The 22941-nt window shown below is 39.1% G+C and overlaps 1 protein-coding gene across 1 annotated transcript in view; it reads left to right on the forward strand.

Annotated features, from left to right (window-relative positions):
• LOC122797639 (coiled-coil domain-containing protein 178-like) overlaps positions 1 to 22941 on the forward strand; it is a 2875483-nt gene that overhangs the window by 438512 nt on the left and 2414030 nt on the right. The window contains exon 4 of the mRNA XM_044066184.1: positions 20334 to 20517. Coding sequence (XP_043922119.1) covers positions 20334 to 20517 — 184 coding nt within the window. The remainder of the gene's footprint in view (positions 1 to 20333; positions 20518 to 22941) is intronic.

The following is a 22941-nucleotide window of genomic DNA, read 5'->3' on the forward strand; positions in this document are numbered from 1 at the left end:
TATATTTAAACACCACCCCTTTCTATTGTCTTCCAACATTATGACACCGTTATAGCCAAGTAAGTTCAATGGTTTATTATATACAGAAAACCAGATTTCACTCACCAGAATAACATCATAATGTTCTACATCTGCTCTTACTTCCAGAGAAGCAAATATGTTATTTCTGCCTCTACCATTGCACATAAAGAATTTTATGTATTTTCCTTCCTTTTTTGTCTGATCTTAGACTTTTTCCATTTACTCTAAAAAATAGCCCTTTACATACCTTAATAATAAATTTAACAGAAACCTGGTGCATTAATGGCTAAGGTGAGTCTTGTCATACACAAAAAGGGAGGAGTTAATCACCTTTTTTCCCAAACCATTATATACCTAGTGCATGTAGAATAACTTACACTACTTATATAGTTGGTAAAATGGTAAAACCTCTTGCTGTCTTTATAAAGCTGTGGTTAAATCTTAATACAGGTATGACATCTCTCAAAATCAATCAAACTCAATGTTTCTTAGTTCTATAATATTCTTAATGTAATTTTTGAATGTGGGATATTTGTTTTACCAGCATCATTCACCCTACCACCACTGCCACCAAGCCATATCTTGCTCTCTCAGAAAAAAAAAAAAAATCAGAGCAAAACGTATATCACATATTTTACAGCCACTTAAGCAAGACAGTAATCGATTCTCTACTAGTTCTTGGAAGTAAGTTTTTTAATTCCTTTAATCATAGAAGCTTCCATTACCAGTGTCTGTTAACTTTATATTACAATCTTTCATAAAAATTGTTAAAATTGTTATGAGGCTGTTTTGTGTCAGGAAAGACATTACCATCAATATCTATTCCCGTCACCTAAAGCTCTTCTTTTTTCTATTTCAAAACCATCCAGGTAATTGATGTCATTCTCTTCATTATACAACCTACTTTTTAATATGTTTCTCTTTGCTGATGCCAGTGTTAGTTCTGTTATTTTTAAAAGAAGGATCAGCTCCAACAACAGATATTTGAGTTGTTTAACTAGTTCTTTCCATGTCATCATCAGCTTTAATGCTGATATCCCATAACAATCCACATGGGGAAGATAGAATCACCCTGATGTTCTTCATTCCACATTGCTGCAGTCCTAACACTTGGGTAGTCCGCTGTCCCAGTCGGCCCGAATACCAAAGTATATGGCTGACGTCGGTCAAGGTGCATTAGTCTGACGTCAGGACATCAGGGTACAAATGCGCATGACCGACGTCATATCCTCAGTCTTTTTTGCCGCATGGCCCGATGCAGAAGCAGTTTTGCGAGGGCAGGTTGGCGTTCTGAAATTTTCTGAAGTCGGAGTTTCAGACCGAATCAAAGTTGGCTAAGTACCCCGTTGGGGAATATTTTGGTTTTTTCTTGCCTCAGTATTTAACCGGATGTCAGAAAAAGTGAATAACTGTATTTCTTGTGGGAAACAGATACCTCATAGGGATTACCATACCTTGTGTATACCTTGTTTAGGGCCTGAGCACGACGTTGTTGGATGTCGCTCTTGTGCCAGATTTAACAAACGCACTATAAAGAGAAGGTTAGACTGTGCCAGGTTAGTTTTTGGGAAGCGTTGTAACTATAAAATGCCGTCGGATGCTCCGCCCGCTTCGTCCAAAAAGCGCAAGGACAAAGCTGCAAAGCCTAGGTTGGAAGAACCGTCAGTCCCGGACGTCGGTTCTTTAGAAGGCTCAGTGGAGCCAGAGGTTCTGCCAGGAGTTTCTTTGGAGTCTCAGGGAGAGACTTTACTGTTACAGGATGTGTCCTCTCAGGAGGTAGGCCAGGCTGAGGGGGCTTCTCAGGTGGCTGTTCTTCCCTCTCTTCCTAAGGTGATTAGAGCCTCCCTTCTGTTTCCAAGGCTTCTTTGAGAGGCAGGCCAGGTTTAACTTCAGTGGGGGTTTCTCCTAGCTCTTCAGGATCTTTGCCTAAGAAACATATGCTTAAAATGGCAGAAGATTTGATTACTATGATTAGAGGTTCTATGCCCCCTCCTGATAAGAGGCCTAGGGTGGAACCTGAGTTTGAGACTTTTGAGCAGTGTTCGAGGCTTCTGAGTCTTCGGCTGAAGACGTGCAGGAGTATCCTCCTTATTCTGATTCTGATGTGGATGATTCTACTCCTTCAGCTTCTCCTCCTGAGGATTTTTCTTTTCAGAGACTCTTCATTCCATGAGGGAGCATTTTAAATGGGAAGGTCAAGATTTCTCTGATTCCAGGAAGAGGCTTCGGGAATTTTGTTTTACCCCAGCATAGGCCTTTAGCTATACCTCCTGTTCTGAATGTGGTGGAAGATGTTTTGCAGAGGCTTCCTGAACCCTGATTCTTTGCCTCCTGCCCCAGTTAAACCTGATAGGTACTATAGGGTGCCTGAAGCTCATAAGTATCTTTTAAGAGTCCTAGGGCAGACCCGAAACTGTTTCTCAGGGGCCTAAAGGTGTTAAGGCTTCTGTTGTTAAAAATCCTGTTCCTCCTGATAAAGAGGCAAGGGCTTTGGATAGATGGGGAAAGAAAGTGTATACTTCTTCCACTTTAGCCATGAGGGCGTTGAATTGCCAGTTTCACATGTTAAAATATCAAAATTATCTCCTTTCACAATTGAAGTCTAAGGTGGATGCTCTGGCGGAAGGTATTGAGTGTAAAGAGTTGCAGGATTTAGTTCATGTGTCTGAACAGGTGGGTAAGCATTCCTTGCAATGTGGTTTTGATGCTGTGCAAGCCTCCTCGAGGGTGGCTGCCACTGGTTCTGTTCTTCGTAGGCACGCCTGGTTGAGGGATCAGAATTTAGCTGAGCATGTTAAGACAAGGATTTTGGATGCTCCATTACAGTCTGATGTGTTGTTTGGGTCGCCTGTGGAAGCAGTTTTAAAGAAAATGGAAGACAAGGCTAAGTCTATGCAGACTGTTAAAGATTTTTTGCAGGTGCAGCCTCCGAAGTTTAGTAGAAATTGGCCTACTAAGGGATGGACATATCCTGCTTATGATTCCCAGTCTAGGGGTAGGTCTAGACGTGGTAGGGGCAGAGCTCAAGGTTCTTTTAGGCCTAGAACAGGGAGTTCACCTGCTCAGTCTTCTGGTGAGGGCAGGGGTCAGTCCTTTCGTAAACAGACCCAATGACCTGCCTTTTCAGCTGCCAGTACATTCTCGTCTGGCAGCACCTTTGGGAGGAAGGCTGGCTCTTTTCAAAGAAAATTGGGATTTAATTACCCAAGACAGATGGGTATTGGATATCATTCACCACGGTTACAGGTTTTATTTCCATACCTTGCCTCCTTTCAAAGGCATGCCAGACATTCCTCCTCTACAAAGAAAAGAGGCGACAAGCAAATTTCTCTGTTACTCCAAATAGGGGCCATTCAGCCGGTTCCTGTGCCAGAAAGGGGCCTAGGATTTTATTCTCGCCTGTTCCTAGTACCAAAGAAGGGGAACACGTGGAGACCAATTTTGGATTTATCTATCCTCAACACTTATCTGGACATTCCCAAGTTCAAAATGTTGACGTTACAACAGCTTTTACCTCTGCTGGGCAAAGATCACTGGATGGTAACTTTAGATCTCAAGGAGGCTTACCTTCATGTGCCTATCAGGCTAAGTTGCAGGAAGTATCTGCGTTTTCGAGCTGGGAATTCCCATTATCAGTTCTCTGCATTGCCCTTTGGCTTATCTACTGCCCAGAGTATTCACAAAGGTTCTGGCTCCAGTGATAGCTTACTTCAGGCTAAAAGGAATACAAATCTATCCTTACTTGGACGACTGCCTGATTCTGGCTCAAGAAAAGGAAGACCTTTACAGCATTTGGAATATGTGATAGCAGTGCTAAGATGCCTAGGGTATTCTGTGAACGAAATAAAGTCCAGTCTAGTACCCTCTCAAGACATGTGCTTTCTGGGTGTGAGACTGAATACAGCAGCCCAGATGGCCTTTTTAACCCCGGACAAACAAAAGAATCTTTCCATTTACTTCCATCATCTATCTCTTCAGTCCGGGCTGACTGCAAGGACAGTCCTTCAAGCCTTAGGGTTCATGGCATCTTGTATTCTGGTGCTTCCCAATGCCAAACTGCATATGAGGAAGCTGCAATGGTATCTCAAAAATGTATGGACACAGCACTGCCAGGATTTGGACACTGTCATTCAAATAATACCTTGCATTCAAAAGGAATTTCTGTGGTGGGCTCAGGAATGTCACCTAAACAAGGGACTCTCTGTGACCCGGCCAGAGGCGAGTCAGATTCTAACGACAGATGCCTCAGACATTGCTTGGGGAGCTCATCTAAATGGAAAGTGGATACAAGACAAGTGGCCTGCCAGACTACAGCATCTACATATCAACATGAAGGAGATGTTAGCAGTCCAGTTTGCATTAATGGCTTTCAAAGAGTTACTTCTTCCAGGGCAGGTGTTGATTCTAACAGACAACACAACTGTCATGTGGTACATCAACAAACAAGGGAGAACACATTCTTACCCGTTATGCAGGCAAGCAATGATTTTATGGGAGACTGTGCTCAGCTTGCAACTAACTCTTCAGGCAAGGTTTCTGCCGGGAGCACAGAACTCCTTAGCAGATGTGTTAAGCAGACAAATCATGGATCCCCACGAGTGGAAACTGGATCTTCATGTATTTCGGAAATTGACAGTGTCATGGGGAACTCCAGACATAGATCTGTTCGCTTCTCCACTAAACTACCAGCTGCCAAAGTTTTGCACAAAGAGGTTTCATCACACAGCTTGGAAAGTGGATGCTCTTTCTTTCAGTTGGAAAAATCTTCATGTGTATGCCTTTCCACCTCTGCCTCTTCTCCCAAAGGTGCTCCTAAAGGTCAGACAAGACAAGCCAAGGATGATTTTAATAGCTCCAGATTGGCCTCGGCAACACTGGTACCCATTACTGAGGAGTCTGGTAAGGAAGCCTCCATGGCCTTTACCTTTGATTCCGCACCTGCTGTCTCAGAGGGACGGTCATCTGCTCAATGTCAAGCTTCACTCTCTTCATCTAACAGCCTGGCATATTCTGTTTTGAAACACAGCAGGTCTCAACTTCCTCAACAAGTTTTAAAAGTGATTATGGAAGCCAGAAGACCTAGTACAAGGAAAGTGTACGCAGAAAAATGGAAGAGATTTTTATTTTGGAGTGCAGCAAAGAATTTGGAGATTTCTGAGCCTAATTTGAGTGTGGCTCTTCAATATCTTACTGAGTTATTGGACAAAGGTTTGTCTTTCTCTTCCATTAAGATTCATGCTGCAGCAATTTCAGCTCACTATGATTGTGACCCACCATTGTTTTCGCATCCTTTGTTCAAGCAATTTCTAAGAGGGGCAAAGAATATAAGACCCCACGTAGAGCTCCTACTCCTGCTTGGGATCTCAATTTTGTGTTGGAGAAACTTACTCTACAACCTTTTGAGCCTGTGGCTACTGCTGAATTGAAATACTTGTCATGGAAGACTGCTTTTTTGTTGGCCATTACTTCTGCAAGAAGGGTTTCTGAATTGCAGGCCCTTATGGCAGTAGAGCCTTTTGATTTTCCATAAGGATAGGGTATCATTACGCACTAATCCTTCCTTTATGCCTAAGGTGGTTTCTAGTGTGGCTTTAAACCAAACTATTCATTTGCCTACTTTCTATGCAGATCCCCAAAATAAGGGGGAAAAGATTTTGCACACTTTAGATGTACACAGGCAGTTGCGTTATTATTTAAGCAGGACTAAGGATTTTAGGCAGTCTCAGCAGTTGTTTATTTCTTTTGCTTTGAGTTCTCAGGGCAAGCCTGTGTCAAAACAAACTATTTCTAAGTGGATTGGGTTTTGCATTGCATTTTGTTATTCCCATCATGGCAAGGAGATTCCAGCTGGGATTAGGCCTCATTCCACTAGGGCTACTGCCACTTCAACAGCATTTCTAAGGGGTGGCAACTAAGGACATTTTGGAGGCAGCTACTTGGAGTTCAGTGCATACTTTCTCTAAGCATTACCACCTTCCTCTCTACTCTAAATCTAGGGCTGGTTTTGCCACAGCTATTTTGCAAGGCATGTTGACAGCTCCTGCTTCTTTATGATTTGCCAGCCTCCCTTACCTCTGCTTTGGGATTCTACCCAAGTGTTAGGACTGCAGCAATGTGGAATGAAGAACATAGTACAGTTTTGTACCTACCATAAATGTAGATGTTCGAGGATCCACATTGCTGCAGTCCAATCCTCCCTCCTTCCCTCTGTGTTTAGGGGTGGTTGTGTGGGTGAGGTTATACTCTGGTGATTTTGTATATATTGTACATATTTTGGTGCAGGAGTGTTTGGAGTTTGTGGTTTTGGCCTTATCTTTTTAGGGTCTTCTGACATCTGGGGCAAGAAAAGACTGAGGATATGACGTCGGTCATGTGCATTTGTACCCTGACGTCCTGACGTCAGACTAATGCGCCTTGACCGACGTCAGCCATATACTTTGGTATTCGGGCCGACTGTGACAGCGGACTACCCAAGTGTTAGGACTGCAGCAATGTGGATCCTCGAACATCTACATTTATGGTAGGTACAAAACTGTACTTTTCTCTTAGTGCTCCCGTCTTTCAGGCTGTTTCCCTTTATTGGAGATACTTTATTTGCTCTACTGTCTTTACTTAGATTATCACGATCTCTAACAATATCCATTTCACTTGTACTTTCTCATAGAGAGTCAGTTATTGTAGTAACATCCTGCTAGTATAGGAAGGGACCATCCCACACTTATGAGTTTCACTGTTTAATAAACTACACACTTCCCAAATGGTTCATGGACTTCTCTGTTTTTTAAGAACTTCATACTTTTTTTTTTTTTTTTTTTGTTATACAAGTGTATTCCATGAACAGGAGCACTAGCACTGTCAAAGTCATGCAAAATTAAGACCGAAATGTTATGCATGACTTTGATATGGTGCAATATTACTGGTGGATTTTACTGAAAAATGTGGTTAATTAATGGTAGATTGTAGTAGCATGTATGTAAACTGCTGTTTTTTTTAATTATGTTAAACAGAATGAAATAGCTAACACTGAATAGTCTTAATAAATTTGAACTGAATTGAACTGGTCGTGTGTAGACAGAATTACATTGAGATCAGTATGGTCACTATAAACTGAAAGATGCAACATTTCCACATTATTTAAATTATAATAAAAGTGTAGCTATCAGTTCTTTACAGGATACTATATATAAAAGCTATCAAAAATATAATTATAATCCTGTGCTAGTGGCTTAGAGGGCTAAAGCCTTGACTATGTCAAGAGGCTACCTCTGTCTGAAGAGCATTTCAGGCACTTGATGAGATAGGCAAGGGGGTGGGCATGCCTGTGTCAGGGAGAGACAGTGGGAACCACCTGGCTTGTGCTGCTTCTGTAATATCAGAGTATCAGCTGGAGAGCTGAGGCTTGACATGCTGCAGGGAAGGCATGAGTATGGCTGCCCAGTCCGGTAACAACAGCCATAGTTGTTGTATGTGGAAGAGTACATATGTACCAGTAGGAGGGACATAAGTTCATAGGTTCATAGTTGTTTACTAGACTAACGACCACAAGGGCCTTTTTAAGCTTAGCCATGCATCCTTGACAAGTTCTGATACCCTTGATACGTGTAAGCATGGGCCCGGAAGATGAACCATTTACAAACCAGGGATGAATTTCTGGTTTCCCATCCAGTTGTCCAAATTGCACTTGAATTGGGTTAGGGATGAACTCCGCTTCACATGGATGGAGAGCCTATTCCATAGATGTGGTAGTCTCTGGGACACATATCTGTCTCTCCAGCAGGTCCCATTTATATCACAGGCAAGGTTTAAGTCTTTAGCATGGGTAATTCTGGTACTTTTTATTTTGTGGATATGCAGGAGGTCCATCAGAGTGGGGTCTGACAGTGCCCTGTATGCCAGGTATCGATCTCCCCTCAAAAGCCTATAGGAGACAGTTACAGGGATAGGACCTTAAGGCGGTGTGCACATAGGACATTTTACTTATACCCTGTATTTTTTTAGTGTGAAACCACTGCAGACATTTCAGTTGTTGGATATGCCTGGTTGGGTACATACCAAAGGGGACATTGTACTCAATGATATGTCTGATGAATGCCAAATACAGTGGAACAATGACTTCCTTGGACTTAGTTGCCATACTTTCATTTATAAGTTGCACAAAATAGAATGATTTCCTCACCACTGTAGACACGTGATGGTCAAAGGCTAGATTACTGTCTATGTGTGTCCCTAAGTCCCTGACTGGGTCAACTCTAAAGGGTGTGTTGTCAGTACGATATTCAGCAATGATAGATGACTTCCCAAAGGATACTATTATGCATTTCCTGGCATTTAGTTTTAGTCCACGGCTCTGACACCAGTTGCTTGTCTGTGTCAGCCTCTCCTGGAGAACATGTGTGTCAGTGTAAGATTCAATGACAGCTCCTAATTTGCAATTATCTGCAAATTTAGTAAACCAGAGACCACTGACATAGGCCTAGGCTTCTGAGAAGTAAATGCCAAAAAGGAGCAGTCCAAGGACTGATCCCTGAGGGACTCCACTTGTGACTGGCCCCTTTGTAGAGGTGGACTCACCAGTTCTAACTTCCTGAGTCCTGTCTGTGAGCCAGTTGGCTATCCACTGGGTGACATACGGGTTTGTATCTAACCTATTGAGTTTGTCAATAATGCCCGAGTGGGGTATTGTGTCAAATGCCTTGGCCAGGTCAAGGTAGGCAGTGTGAATGATTTTGCCCTCATCCATTGCTTTGGTGACCTTCTCAAAGAAGTCCACCAGGTTGAGTAGGCACGATCTGCCCTTGACGAAACCAAACTGGGTTTGGTCCAGTATCTGGATGTTTACTAGATCTCTATTAATCATCTCCATGATAAATCTTTCCATGGCTTTACATATAAGACTAGTGAGACTTAGGGATCTGCAGTTTCTAAGGTCTGTACAACACTCCTCCCTCTGCACTTTTGTGCAGGGGGATGACAGTTGCTTTTCTCCATTCATAAGGCATTAAACCTGTTTGGAGGCTACAGTTAAATAGTAATTCCAGAGGCCCTGATAGGTCATGTTTCATACTATTTAGAAGGGATATTGTCTGGGCCCATTGATGCATTGTTCTTGGTCTTAGAGAGAGCATTAAGGGCCTGTTCCCTAGTGATAGTAGTGGAGTTATATTTGATGATATTTTCTGAGGGAAGGTTAAGGGAGAGAGAGGGGTAAAGCTGGAGCTGAATTTATTGAATTTATCACCCAAGAGGTTTGCTATGTCTTCTGTCTCAGTATAGGTTGCTCCATTTACAGTAAGCTCTGCACACAATTCTGTATTGCCTTTGATGTTGTGGACATAGCTAATGAATGCTTTGCCGTTGTCCTTGGCCTGGGAGGCCAAACTTACCTCAAATTTGGCTTTGGTAGACTTTATTTGTCCTCCGAGTTATTTGTTTAGTTTGATGAGAGTGCTTTTATCCTGCTGGGTGCTGCACCTCCTAATTTTTGCCATGATTTTCTTCTTTCTGTTATACAGCCTATTGATTTTGTGATTCCACCAGGGTGGGTTGTTTTTAGAGTTAGTTCTGTACTTCTTCCTGGTGGGCACAGCTGTCTCTATGCAGCTATTAACAAGCTTGTACAGGGTTTCCGTGAAATGGGGGCTTGGAATTTTGCCAGCTTCTCACTTAATAGCAGGAGGTTAGCCTTATAACAGTTCCTGAATGTTCCAGGTTTGGCTGGAGTAGGAGTTAGCCCATATATTTAATATGCTGTCATAGGCGGGATATGAAGGGAGCACAAAACACCCTCCCATTGCTACTTGAATGAATGTGAACATTCCTCTTGGGGTGGCACAGTATCTGACTGAGGAGAGACTTGATGGACTGCAGGCAAACAGCCAAAGTCATAAAAAATAAATAAATTAGTCAGTAAATAAATAGTGGTATAACATCAGATGTAAAAACATTATAGGCTCAATTCAAATGTTCCAGTGAGTGTCTCAATATTTGCTTAAACTAAACTATCCAGCCTTCACTTAACTCAAATAAGATTCAGAAAATGATCTTCAGATAGAGCCTGCCTGAACAGTAGTTAGTATACTCTTCCCAGTGGTTCTTGATTATTGAAATCTTGGGAACTCCTTTTTCCTTTTGTGTTACAGTGAAACAAGGGATTGCCTTAGACCACTTTGCACTTTTTGGGGACATTCATCCTTCCACAGTGCTGTATAGTTGGGGGTGTGAGAGTCTTACCCCCAAGGGAGGGTGTTTCAGGGACGTTGGCCTCCCTATGAAAACATATTTGTTTTGAATGGTCCCACTCCTTTGTGTGTAAAGGACAGCTTTTGAGATTATAGAGTGAGGACTTGTGATGCAAGGGGTTGTGTTGCCATAACTCAGTAAAAGCATTAGGCTGACATGCACTGCTAAGCCACAGGACAACTGAGTACATCGCTTAGTACCTTGGTAAACTGTCACCTTATCTGATGTGCTGACAGCTGGTGGATGTGACACCTCATACACAGTTCAGTATACAGACTGGTAACACCATTAAAGATACAGTAAAACTTTCAGGAAAATAAAATAATAGTATAATTCAGTGTATCTGTACAGGGATGCTACAACAATATTGCATCCATTTTCTCTGCAAACTTAATGTACAAAACACTTTACTGCATCAGAAACATCGTGGTGCAATGCATCAGTAGTTCAGTGTGCAGCTCAGTATTACTTAGGTTATTTTTCCTTTAGGATAGGAGAGGCTCTGGAATGCAGTGAGTATAATCAAGTTGTCCTGAACTGCAAGCTGCATATTCTCAACAGACTGCAATATTTTGACTCTCATTCAGCTATCTGTTATAACACTGTATTGTAATTACCCTTTACCAGTAAATACAACCTTTTGTGAACTCACATTGTAAGTATTTCATTAGAAAATGAACTGTCGAGCTGTTCAGTCTTAAAATGTGGCTTAAAATTACATTGAAATTTAATACAGGTGCTACTTTGCCATTGGAGTTAGGAGCACAATCTAAAGATATTTGATAAATAAGTATCCTAATATGATCTTCAAAAAATATACATTTTGTCAGCTACTTTTTGAGATGTAGCCCTGTGTAGACAGGAAGCAGTGTAACCGTAAATGGTTAATATTAGGGACATGGTTTTCTGGAAAGTGGTCAGCAGTATAGGTGTTAAGCAAGCAATAATGCCCAACAGGTGTGTGTTATTGTGGAAATAATGCTCGCCCAGGTATGTTCTGACGCCCAACACTTCAGGCAGAGGCAGTAACACATACCCTGCATGGCATTATTGTGCTTAGAGGAGGGGCTGTCTATAAAATTGTTGTGTTTTACTTACTATTATGTATTACTATATCATTTTTTATATATGTTTGATGTAAAATAGTTCCTCCACCTAATGTTTCAAAGTTAAGGTAGTAACTGTGTTGGAGAAAGCATTTTACATCCAAAATATAATACTAAACAAATATATATATCCAGATATTTAGTATATTTTTGGTTCCTTACTCTTAAAATGTGTGCTTTGTTTGCTGCCAGTCATTGTTATTGAAGTCAGTAAATAATGACATAGATTTGACTTTCAGACTTTTACTTCCTTCAGAAAATTCATGCTAACACAAATCCTGTTATTTAAGCAACTCTGTAATTTTATAAGAACAATAATTAAAATCTAAATAAAAGCAAAACCAAGGAGGCGATAAACACAGCAGAATAAAAGCAAATTAATTTTAATGGAGTACGAGCGCTTTCGCGTTGCTTTCACAGCGCTTCAGATACAAATCAATTAAAACAATCTTCCTACATCATTTTTAAAAAAACATTAAGGACCAATCAACTACATAAAGCCATACTCACGTGATATAATTTTGTCACATGACTTTTCAACTCAAATGCTTACATACTGAACGTATGTATTTCAAAAAATTATCTAAACATAAACTAAAATACTTGCTATGAGTGGAAAACACATCCAAATCCCACTGCAATAATAATAAAATAGCCCTTCATTTTTCCTGTTGAAATTACTCAGATTATGCTCAAGGAAACAAATGTTTACAAGCACACCATCAGATGACAGTGCAAAACTTATGACAGGTCTTCACAAAGCACTACAGTGCATGACAAAATAATAATGCTGATGAAAAACACATGAACAAGTTATCAGACTTACCATCTGATATCATCCTAAAGCAGGTAAAGAAAAAACATCTCAAGGAATTATAAAGCATAATAAATCCAAAACAAATTAGTTGCTCAAAATGTAATGAGCCTTGAAGTTACACCTTAATGGTTATGCAAGGTCAAGACACTGACATTATAAAGTCAAGAGTGCCCTCTAGTGGTAGTAAACATATAACAAATCTCTCAGGAAACTATGAAGTATGGTAAATGTAAATAATATTTATAAAAAACATGAAAATACTTTTGAACTCACCATCTGATAACAACATAGGACAAATGGCATCCCATATCAAAGTACTGTAACACATGATGTTTCAAAACAAATGAATATCTATGAATGTTGTAGGTATAAGGTTTTCATGTTGTTGTGTCTTTCGGCTTTTCCCGGTTAGGGGTCGCCACAGCGGAACTCCGGTCCGCTAATGATTGGTAGTTGATTTTTATGTGCCGAGTTACCAGCCCTGACGCACAACCTTCAATGAAGGCATGCCCATTCACGCATGTCTCCACGCAGAAAACGCTCTAGCTGAGAATCGAACCGGATGATACTAAAATCAAAAGTACTGGTGTTATTTATTTATTTATTTTGTTTACCGGGTAATGTCCAACTGGGCATGAGGCCCATTTTCAGTGGAGGCCCGGGGAGAAAATCTCCATAGACAGTATTATACAATTAGAATGAACACGTATTAATCAACAATGTACAAAGCAAGTCAGTAAAGAAATTAGTTATACAACAATAATTAGCAAATAATTAACAAATTTAACAAAAAAGGCACAGTGATAAAAACTGGCTGCATGAGTTAATTGTGAGAACAGTGTGATACAGTAATTTCAAGATAGAGAAATGCAGTCTACATAACAGTTAAAGACAAAGCAGTATGTATGTATACAATGATAACTGAAACCAAGTATAGAAACAAGATAACCTTCAGCAGTTAATAGTTGTAGCTGTGAGAATGAGCTAGTTTAGAGTAATGTAAGGGGGTAGTAGGTAGCTTAACCAGGAGTATGGCAGGAGCAGAGCCAGTGTTTTGCTAGATGTTCCTTAAGGAGGTTTTTAAACTCATGAATGCTGGTTTTTTTTAGCCATAGGTTGAGGAAGAGTGTTCCACAGTTTGGCAATTTTATGGGAAAAGAGGGCAGTGTCCTGTGTGTTGTGGGCTTGGGTAATCTTTAACAATAGTTTATTTGATGATCTTAGTGCTCTAGGATTGCTGTTGGGTTGGACTAGATTGGAGAGTGCCAAGCAGTTGGTAGATTAGTTATTATTAGATTAGTTATATTATCAAAAGTGCCATCTGGTGGTGAAACACTAAAATTGTTAGGCTAAACAAACAGAAAAATATATCTAAAATCCATTTAAAGCCTATAGCAAAAATAATTAAGAACTCCTCATTTTTCTTAATGGAGTTTTCAAATTTGACTCATGAAGACATAAGAAATGTCTGTAAATCATCCTAACCATGGCTTAAAGCATATAACAAATCTCACATAATGCTACAAAACATAGAAAGTGAAAAAAATGAGGCTCATAAACACTCACAAAAACGTTTTTCAGACTCACCATCTAATAGCATCCTAGAACAGATGACAATCCATTACAAAGTGCTTCTGAGCATAGTAAGTTCCAAAATAGTTTGTTACCCTATGTGTTCTAAACCATAAAGTTACACCTTAGTAGTTATGCTGAATCAAGGCAATTATATTATAAGATTACTAGTGCCATCTAGTGGTAAAGCATGTAATAGAACTATGAAAAATACTTCAAGACATAATGAATGGAAATGAGCGATGCTCGTGAAAACACATAAAGGTATTTTCAAACTAGCCATCTAATGACAACATAAAACAAATGGCAATGCATTTTAGAATGCTGCAAAGCAATTTTGATTCCAAAACAAATAAATGGTTCAAAAATACCTTATGCCAGAAAATACATCTTAATACTCATGCAAAGTCAGAGACACTAATGTTATATAGTCAAACATGCCATCTGGTGGTAGGACACTGCAATTACTAGGTTAAATAAGTACTAAAATTATGAGTCAAAAATCCATAAGTCATAGTTAATATAATAAGTTAGTCCTCAACTACACCGTTGACTCATGACTGAGTCATAATAAAACTGCAAATTACTCGTAAAATAAAATACCTATCATATTTGAACTACCTGACATATTTGTCCAAAATAAGTATTTGCAATATTGGAATAAACTTGAACTTATATAGAAATAGCTGTACTCCCGAACTAGGATACCCTCTTAAACTGACCTTTGAGTCATGCTAAGTTTGTAGTACTGGGATGACTGCTAGCCCATAATATGTGCCTCATGTTCATAAACAAATACTTCCCAGCACAAAATGCCAATAGATGTATATATCTCTATATACAAACAGATCGTCTAACTAATGGTTTGTCAGCTAAAAATGGTTTGAGGCAAACACTTTTGTTTAGACCATGTTTCCTATCAGCTTGAAGTCTTATTATCCACTTCTGCTCCTCTTGTTCTGTTTTGTTGTTCAAATTACCTAATCCAGTACTTGTATTTAAACATTGTAATACAAGGAATCTAAAACTATATGCAGGGTTGGTCTCATGTACATACTTAGCCATGGCTACTGATAGGTCTTGCTTTTTAATCTTGTATACATGTTCATGTACTCTCTTCCTCAGCAATCTATTAGTTTTGCCTACATAGAAACAGCAACACTCCTTACAGATAGCAAGGTAGACTATATTATGAATAGAACAATCAGCATAGAAGTGCATCTCATACTTCCTTCCAGTGTCAGGATGTATACACATCGCCCCATTAACCATATACTGACATACATTGCAGTTTCTACAACTATAAGTTCCTTTCCTCTGAGAGGTCAATTGTGATTGTACCTTTGGTGATGATAACATAGCTTACGTTTCAGAGATTTACAATTTTTGTAAGCTATGTGTGGGCTATCACCAACCAAATCATGTATACGGTCTTCTGATAGCAGAATGTGCCAACTCTTCCTGATAATATCCATAATCTGTTTGTTATCTGAAGTATATGTCAAAGTCAATCTATTAACATATTTTCCATCAGTAGTGAGTGACATATCTCTCTGTGATTTTGAAAAGATGGGTCTAGCCCTACCCTTTCATTTCCTTTTTACCATAGTAGCATGTTTGTTAAATAAATCTGATGAATACCCCCTATCCCTTACGTTAGTAGTTACATCCTTAAATGCATTGTCATCACTTGTTAGGTGAGAAGTAAGTAAAAATTGTCCTGTAGTGACATTCTCAAATACATGATGGTGGTGCATGCTGGATCTTTCTAACAAACTGCTGGTCCAACACTTCTTCCTGTGCACTTTGGTCTTAATTGTACCTGCTTCATAATATAGATAAATGTCCAAGAAATCTATGCTGTTGCTAGATTTCTACATATTGAACTTTAAAAAATCAGTGGTATGCTCTATATATATATATATATATATATATATATATATATATATATATATATATATATATATACCAAGAACTCATCAATAGCCCCTTTGTTACCTTGCTAAATCAAAAAGATATCCACAAAATGCTTATAATAATATAAATACGAAAAAATCTACTGTTTCTGTTCAAGATATGAACGTCCTCCCATTGTGCCATGACCATATTTGCATAAGAATTGGCACACGACATGCCCATGGCCACTCCCTGTTTTTGTAAAAAATACTCATCAGTGATCACAGAAACATTATTTTCTAGTATACTCTCTATCATCATACATAGTAAATCAACAAATCTAAGTGAGTAATCTGAATGTTTTAGCAAATATTCCTTAAAATATGCCACATCCATGTCATTGTTCATGACTGTAAATAGTGAACAAACATCTAAAGTTACTAGTGTGAAACATGAGGGTAGTGAGTGTCGTTCTATGTGTTCGAACAGAGAGGTCAAAAAATTCTTAGAATCTTTCAAAATAACTTCCGATTTATCTATTACTAGCCTAAGATTTTTCTCTACAAATATGGACATGGGCTCTGTGAGCCAACCTCTGCCTGATACGATTGGTCTGAGGTCTGTTTTTATTTCTCAGTAATTAAAATCTGTTTCCATTTTGGAGCCTTTGTTTTCCCTTTATTTAGGCTTTATCCACATTTCTTGAGTTAAGAGGTTGATAGGTATGCAAACCTCTTCACTCCCACTGCTAGTGGTCAAGCATTCTCACGCACACACTTTGCACTTCAGAAAATGGATGCTAACACAACTCCTGTTATTTAAGCAACTTTGTAATTTTATAAGATCAATAATTAAAATCTTTTCCTATTTTTGATCCTTTTTTATTTTAGGTTTTATCCAGATTTCTTCAGCTGAATGTTCGAGAGGTATACAAACCTCTTTGCTACTGCTGCCAGGGATCAGTTGATCGCTCTCGGTCACACACACACACACACACACACACACACACACACACACACACACACATACACACAGAGACACACACACACACACACACACACACACACACACACACACACACACACACACACACACGTCTTCTGCCTTCATGCACACATTCACTCACATACGTAAAAAGAAACATAAACACATACACACTGTTTTTCTGTTTCATTTATTTTTTTACACTCACTAAAAGTGCTGCTTAATGAGTGTAAACTAATAGCTTGGTCAATCTCTCACTCTCCTACATGTGTGTATTCTCAAACACAGACATAAACATATACACACACATATTTTTTTATTTTATATATATACATATATATATATATATATATATATATATATATATATATATATATATTTTACACTTGCTAAACAGCAAAAGCGCTGCTCAGCGAGTGTAAAATAACAGCTCAATCAATCTTGCTTGCACTCTCATGCACGCATACACTCATACAAACAGACATAAACACACATGCAAATCCCTTTCTATTTTTTTTTTTTTTTTTAATTTTCCTCTTTTTTATTTTATACTCGCTAAATAGCAAATGTGCTACTTAGCGAGTGTAAAATAATGGCAGTTGTTAACTTTCTTTCAGTCCAAGTTCCACAGCAGCTTGATATGCTTGCATGAAACAGCGGACTATTTTTTCAGTGCACATTTCTTGTAGATTAATACCCTGCTGGAGAACGTTTGTTTCCCAATCAGAGTGCAATCTGCAGGTCGCCCATTCTCTAAAATGAATGGTTCTATAAGAGATTTTCTTGGTGCAGTGAGATAATGCACTGGTTGAGGCCCAGTTGATCAGCCTGTACAGTTAAGGAGCCACCTGAGGAGAGAAGAGAGTAAGTAAATAATTCAGGCTTAATTATTCTGGATAAAAAAAGTTGGCTATATCCTGCTGCAGGATTACCCTCAGAGAAAGGTTTGGAAGGGCTCCATATACGATGGGACTCTGGAGTACAAACCTATCTAAAGATTACTTGCATCCACCCAAGAATATTTAATGTGCATAAGCTTCCACCCAGGCTGTGTTCTCCAAAGCGGATATTGTGCAATGGCTAATGCAGGGAGAACTGTAGATCTAACAAAAAAATTTGTTACCTTGCTAAATGAAAAAGATATCCACGAAACGCTTATAATAATATAAATACGAAAAAAATATATTGTTTCTGTTCAAGATATGAACGTCCTCCCATTGTGCCATGACCATATTTGCATAAGAATTGGCACACGACATGCCCATGGCCACTCCCTGTTTTTGTAAAAAATACTCATCATTGATCATAGAAACATTATTTTCTAGTATACTCTCTATCATCATGCATAGTAAATCAACAAATCTAAGTGAGTAATCTGAATGTTTTAGCAAATTTTCCTTAAAATATGCCACATCCATGTCATTGTTCATGACTGTAAATAGTGAACAAACATCTAAAGTTACTAGTGTGAAACAGGAGGGTAGCGAGTGTCTTTCTATGTGTTCGAACAGAGAGGTTAAAAAATTCTTAGAATCTTTCAAAATAACTTCCGATTTATCTATTACTGGCCTAAGATTTTTCTCTACAAATATGGACATGGGCTCCGTGAGCCAACCTCTGTCTGATACTATTGGTCTGAGGTCTGTTTTTATTTCTCAGTAATTAAAATCTGTTTCCATTTTGGAGACTTCGTTTTCCCTTTATTTAGGCTTTATCCACATTTCTTGAGCTAAGAGGTTGATAGGTATGCAAACCTCTTCACACGCGCTGCTAGTGGTCAAGCAATCTCACTCTTTCTCTCACGCACACACTTTGCACTTCAGAAAATGCATGCTAACACAACTCCTGTTATTTAAGCAACTTTGTAATTTTCTAAGATCAATAATTAAAATCTTTTCTTATTTTTGATCCTTTTTTATTTTAGGTTTTATCCAGATTTCTTCAGCTGAAAGTTCAAGAGGTATACAAACCTCTTTGCTGCTGCTACTGCTACCAGGGATCACTTGATCGCTCTCGGTCTCACACACACACACACACACACACACACACACACACACACACACACACACACACACACACACACACACAGTGTCTTCTGCTTTCATGCAAACATTCACTCACACACGTAGAAAGAAACATAAACACATACACACTGTTTTTCTGTTTAATTTTTCTTTTTACACTCACTAAACAGCAAAAGTGCTGCTTAGTGAGTGTAAAATAATAGCTTGGTCATTCTCTCACTCTTCTACATGTATATATTCTCAAACACAGTCATAAACACATACACACACATATTTTTTATTTTATATATATATATATATATATATATATATATATATATATATATATATATTTTACACTTGCTAAACAGCAAAAGTGCTGCTCAGCGAGTGTAAAATAACAGCTCAATCAATCTTGCTTGCACTCTCATGCACGCATACACTCACACAAACAGACATAAACACACACGCAAATGCCTTTCTATTTTTTTTTTTTAATTTTCCTCTTTCTTTATTTTATACTTGCTAAATAGCAAATGTGCTACTTAGCGAGTGTAAAATAATGGCAGTCGTTAACTTTCTTTCAGTCCGAGTTCCACAGCAGCTTGATATGCTGTCATGAAACAGCGGACTATTTTTTCAGTGCACATTTCTTTTAGATTAATACCCTGCTGGAGAACGTTTGTTCCCCAATCAGAGTGCAATCTGCAGGTCGCCCATTCTCTAAAATGAATGATTCTATAAGAGGTTTTCTTGGTGCAGTGAGATAATGCACTGGTTGAGGCCTAGTTGATCAGCCTGTACAGTGGAGGAGCCAGCTGAGGAGAGAAGAGAGTAAATAAATAATTCAGGCTTAATTATTCTGGATAAAAAAGTTGGCTATATCCTGCTGCAGGATTACCCTCAGAGAAAGGTTTGGAAGGGCTCCATATACGATGGGACTCTGGAGTACAAACCTATCTAAAGATTACTTGCATCCACCCAAGAATATTTAATGAGCATAAGCTTCCACCCAGGCTGTGTTCTACATAGCGGATATTGTGCAATGGCTAATGCAGGGAGAACTGTAGATCTAACATAAAAAATCCAAAATTTGCCAAGGATGACAACACTATGTGACAACCCCAACTTTTCTGCTTAACCCACTTAAGGTACAGTCTCTACTGCTGGGTTCAACTTTCCATAGTGACAGCTCTGGTCCAGGGTGCAAGCCAGTCTTATGAGTCAGGGGGACAGTGGTGCCACTGTGCATGGCTGCTTTTCACAACACTGCTGTGGTCGAAAAATAAGACAGAATTTCAACAGCAAATACCTTGTCATGCTTTATTACTTAGATAAGTGTGTGTGTGTATATATATATATATATATATATATACACACACACACACACACACACACACACACACACACACACACATACACACACACACATATAATTTCTTTTATAGTAACAAAGCTATGAGTGAGACCAGTAATAATCAGCATGCCTATGCTAAATATGTCACTATTTTGAAAGCAGTGCATTAACCTGTCCTTAAATATTGCAGGTTCTAAACTAGCGACCAGTCTTGTGTCAGTCATTAAAAGTGTGTTTACAGACCTGTGCTGCTATTGTTTGATTTTGGTTTTGTTACAGGTTCTAAACTAGTATGTTTTAAGAAAAAACATTACTTTTTATTTGCATTCTTAAAACAGCATACAGATTGCACAAACAGCCCTAAAAGACATACAGCGCATGGAAGCAAGTATTATGAAGAATGATAATGAGGCAGCAAACGTGAAAGAATCGATTTCACAGTTAATGATAGTTCACAAAGAAATTAAATTTAGGTTAGATGAGCTGGAAGAAAAAACTTCTAATGAAGAAGCACGGATGAAGGTGAGATTATTATACTTATTAAATAAATATTTTAATATGAATGAATAATTGCACATGTATTTATATATCACTATACTCTTTAAAAGATGTTGAATGTTACTTAATTTTAATGCCTTATGGAATGAATTTATTTATTCTTTGTTGACCGGGTTAGTCCACAGAGCTAGTCGCCTCCTTTCAGGGGAGAACTGAGAAGTATTTGTACAACTATGGGAAATTTGGCCAGGGCTTCAGGGAACCTCTACTTCTTTTGATAACTGCCACAGGATCTTTTATATTCACCTGAGCTATCATCAACTCAAGCAGATGGGACCTCGGTTTAATGTCTCATTTAAAGGATGACACACTCAAGAGTGCAGCACCCCTCCCTTATACTGCACTGCAATGTCAGCAATTAATCTACTTGGTGTAGGAATAGAACCAACAGCCTTCTGCACCAAATGTAAGTGTGGTACTTGTTGCACCACTGGCACTGCTGTTATGTTATTATTATATGTTATTATTATGTTATGAATTATGTTGGTATTACATATTTTTTTCCAGATTTGTATGCTGCTTAGGCTTAAGCTGGTGAAGATAGATGAACTTTTATGCATGTCCTCGAATCGTTATTTCTACCTTAGAATATATTTTTTACTCAGTGACCGAAATTGGAAATGCATGTGTGTGTGTGTGTGTGTGTGTGTGTGTGTGTGTGTGTGTGTGTGTGTGTGTGTGTGTGCTCCTATAGGTTCATAGTTGTTTACTAGGTTAACAACCACAAGGGCTATCTTTGCCATGTTTGTCTGTATTATGCATTCACATTTACTTTCTATCTGAGGGTGATCTAGCACCTTTAAGGATGTGCCCTAAATATTTTTTAGCTACTGTTTGCTCCATGTCTATCAACTATCAAGCCTCTCATGAATAGATCTGAGCCTATTTGTTTACCTGTACTGGGTATCTCCTGCATGGGTATAAGAGCTGTCTAGAGGTGCTATCATTCAGGCAACCATGCAGATTCATTTGTGCCCTCAATGGCATTCTTGAATTGAGACCATTTGTTACTCATCATTCCCACTGGAAGTGGTAACTACACCAAAGCTTACACTGAAGCCCTGTGCAATCACTTGTATAAGTGTATAGACTCGACTGTTCCATAGAGAATCAAAGTCAGAGCCTCAAGTAAAAACAAACCACTCTGGTGGACACTTAGCTTCAACAAACTTTACACAAATGCAAAAAGTTGCTGTCTAAGAAAACTAAGGCGAGGCCCCATAAATGAAAAAAAAACACCCTCCTCAGCCTCAACAGGCAAATAAGACAACATGTCAAATCCTCTAAGAGTAGCTTTGAGAAACAGTCTAGCAATCACATCCAAGGATAACCATAAGGGCTTTTATAGCTACATGCATAGCCTAAAAGGTAGAACCCAAGCACATGCCGAACTAGTGACTAACAGTCACACACACTGATCCCACAGAGATAGTAAACCTGCTAACAGACAGATTTGGTGAAAATGTCACTCCCCTATCCCTTCTAAACTTATCACAAACCTTGCCCTCAACCCCCCCCCCCCCCCACACCCTACATATCCAAAGAGCAGGTCATTAAAGCCTTGTCTAAGGCAAAAAACACAGCCTCTATGGGAGCAGATGGCAACCTAGGCTGTCTTCTTAACAAACTAAAACATGAACTGGCATCATCATTAAGTACCCTATTTAGTCATAGCCTATCCATAGGCTTTTTTCCTGTGGAGTGGAGACAGTAACAGTTATTCCTCTCCACAAAGGTGGCTTAGTAATAGACTTGGGGAATTATAGACCCATAAGTCTGTCCAGTCTCATCTGTAAGGCTAAGGACCTCATAAATAAAGACATAGGTGATCTCCAAACTCTGGTTCTGACCCAATTCGGCTTCATCAAGGGCAGATCCTGCCTGTTAAACCTGGTGGATTTCTTTGAAAATGTGACCAGGGCCATTGATGAGGGCAAGTCTATGCACACAGCATACCTCGACTTGGCAAAGGACTTTGACACAGTCCCCACTCAGGCATTACTGATAAACTTAGCAAACTGAGTGTAAACCCCTTTGTTGTAAGATGGGTTGCCATACAAACCAGTCACACATTATCAAAGTGGATGACTCCACATCATCTGGCAGACTTGTTATCAGCAGGGTGCCACAAGGGTCAGTGCTGGACCCCCTTCTGTTTGGTATATACTTCTCAGATGTTCAGGCCAAAAGTAAGGGGCTGTGGCTGACCAAGTTTGCAGTCGACTGCAAACTGAGTACAGTTATTGAATCCCCAAATGGTGTCAGTATACTTCAGGGGAGGGTCTTATACATACCAACTACTGGTGTCTTAGTCATGGTTTCAAACTTAAAGCAAAGAAATGCATCTTCATTCCCCTTGGTAAAAACAATGTCCCTTCACACTGTCAA

This window comes from Protopterus annectens, chromosome 3.part1 (genome assembly GCF_019279795.1).
Source record: "Protopterus annectens isolate FY-2018-M chromosome 3.part1, PAN1.0, whole genome shotgun sequence".
Lineage (NCBI taxonomy): Eukaryota > Metazoa > Chordata > Ceratodontiformes > Protopteridae > Protopterus > Protopterus annectens.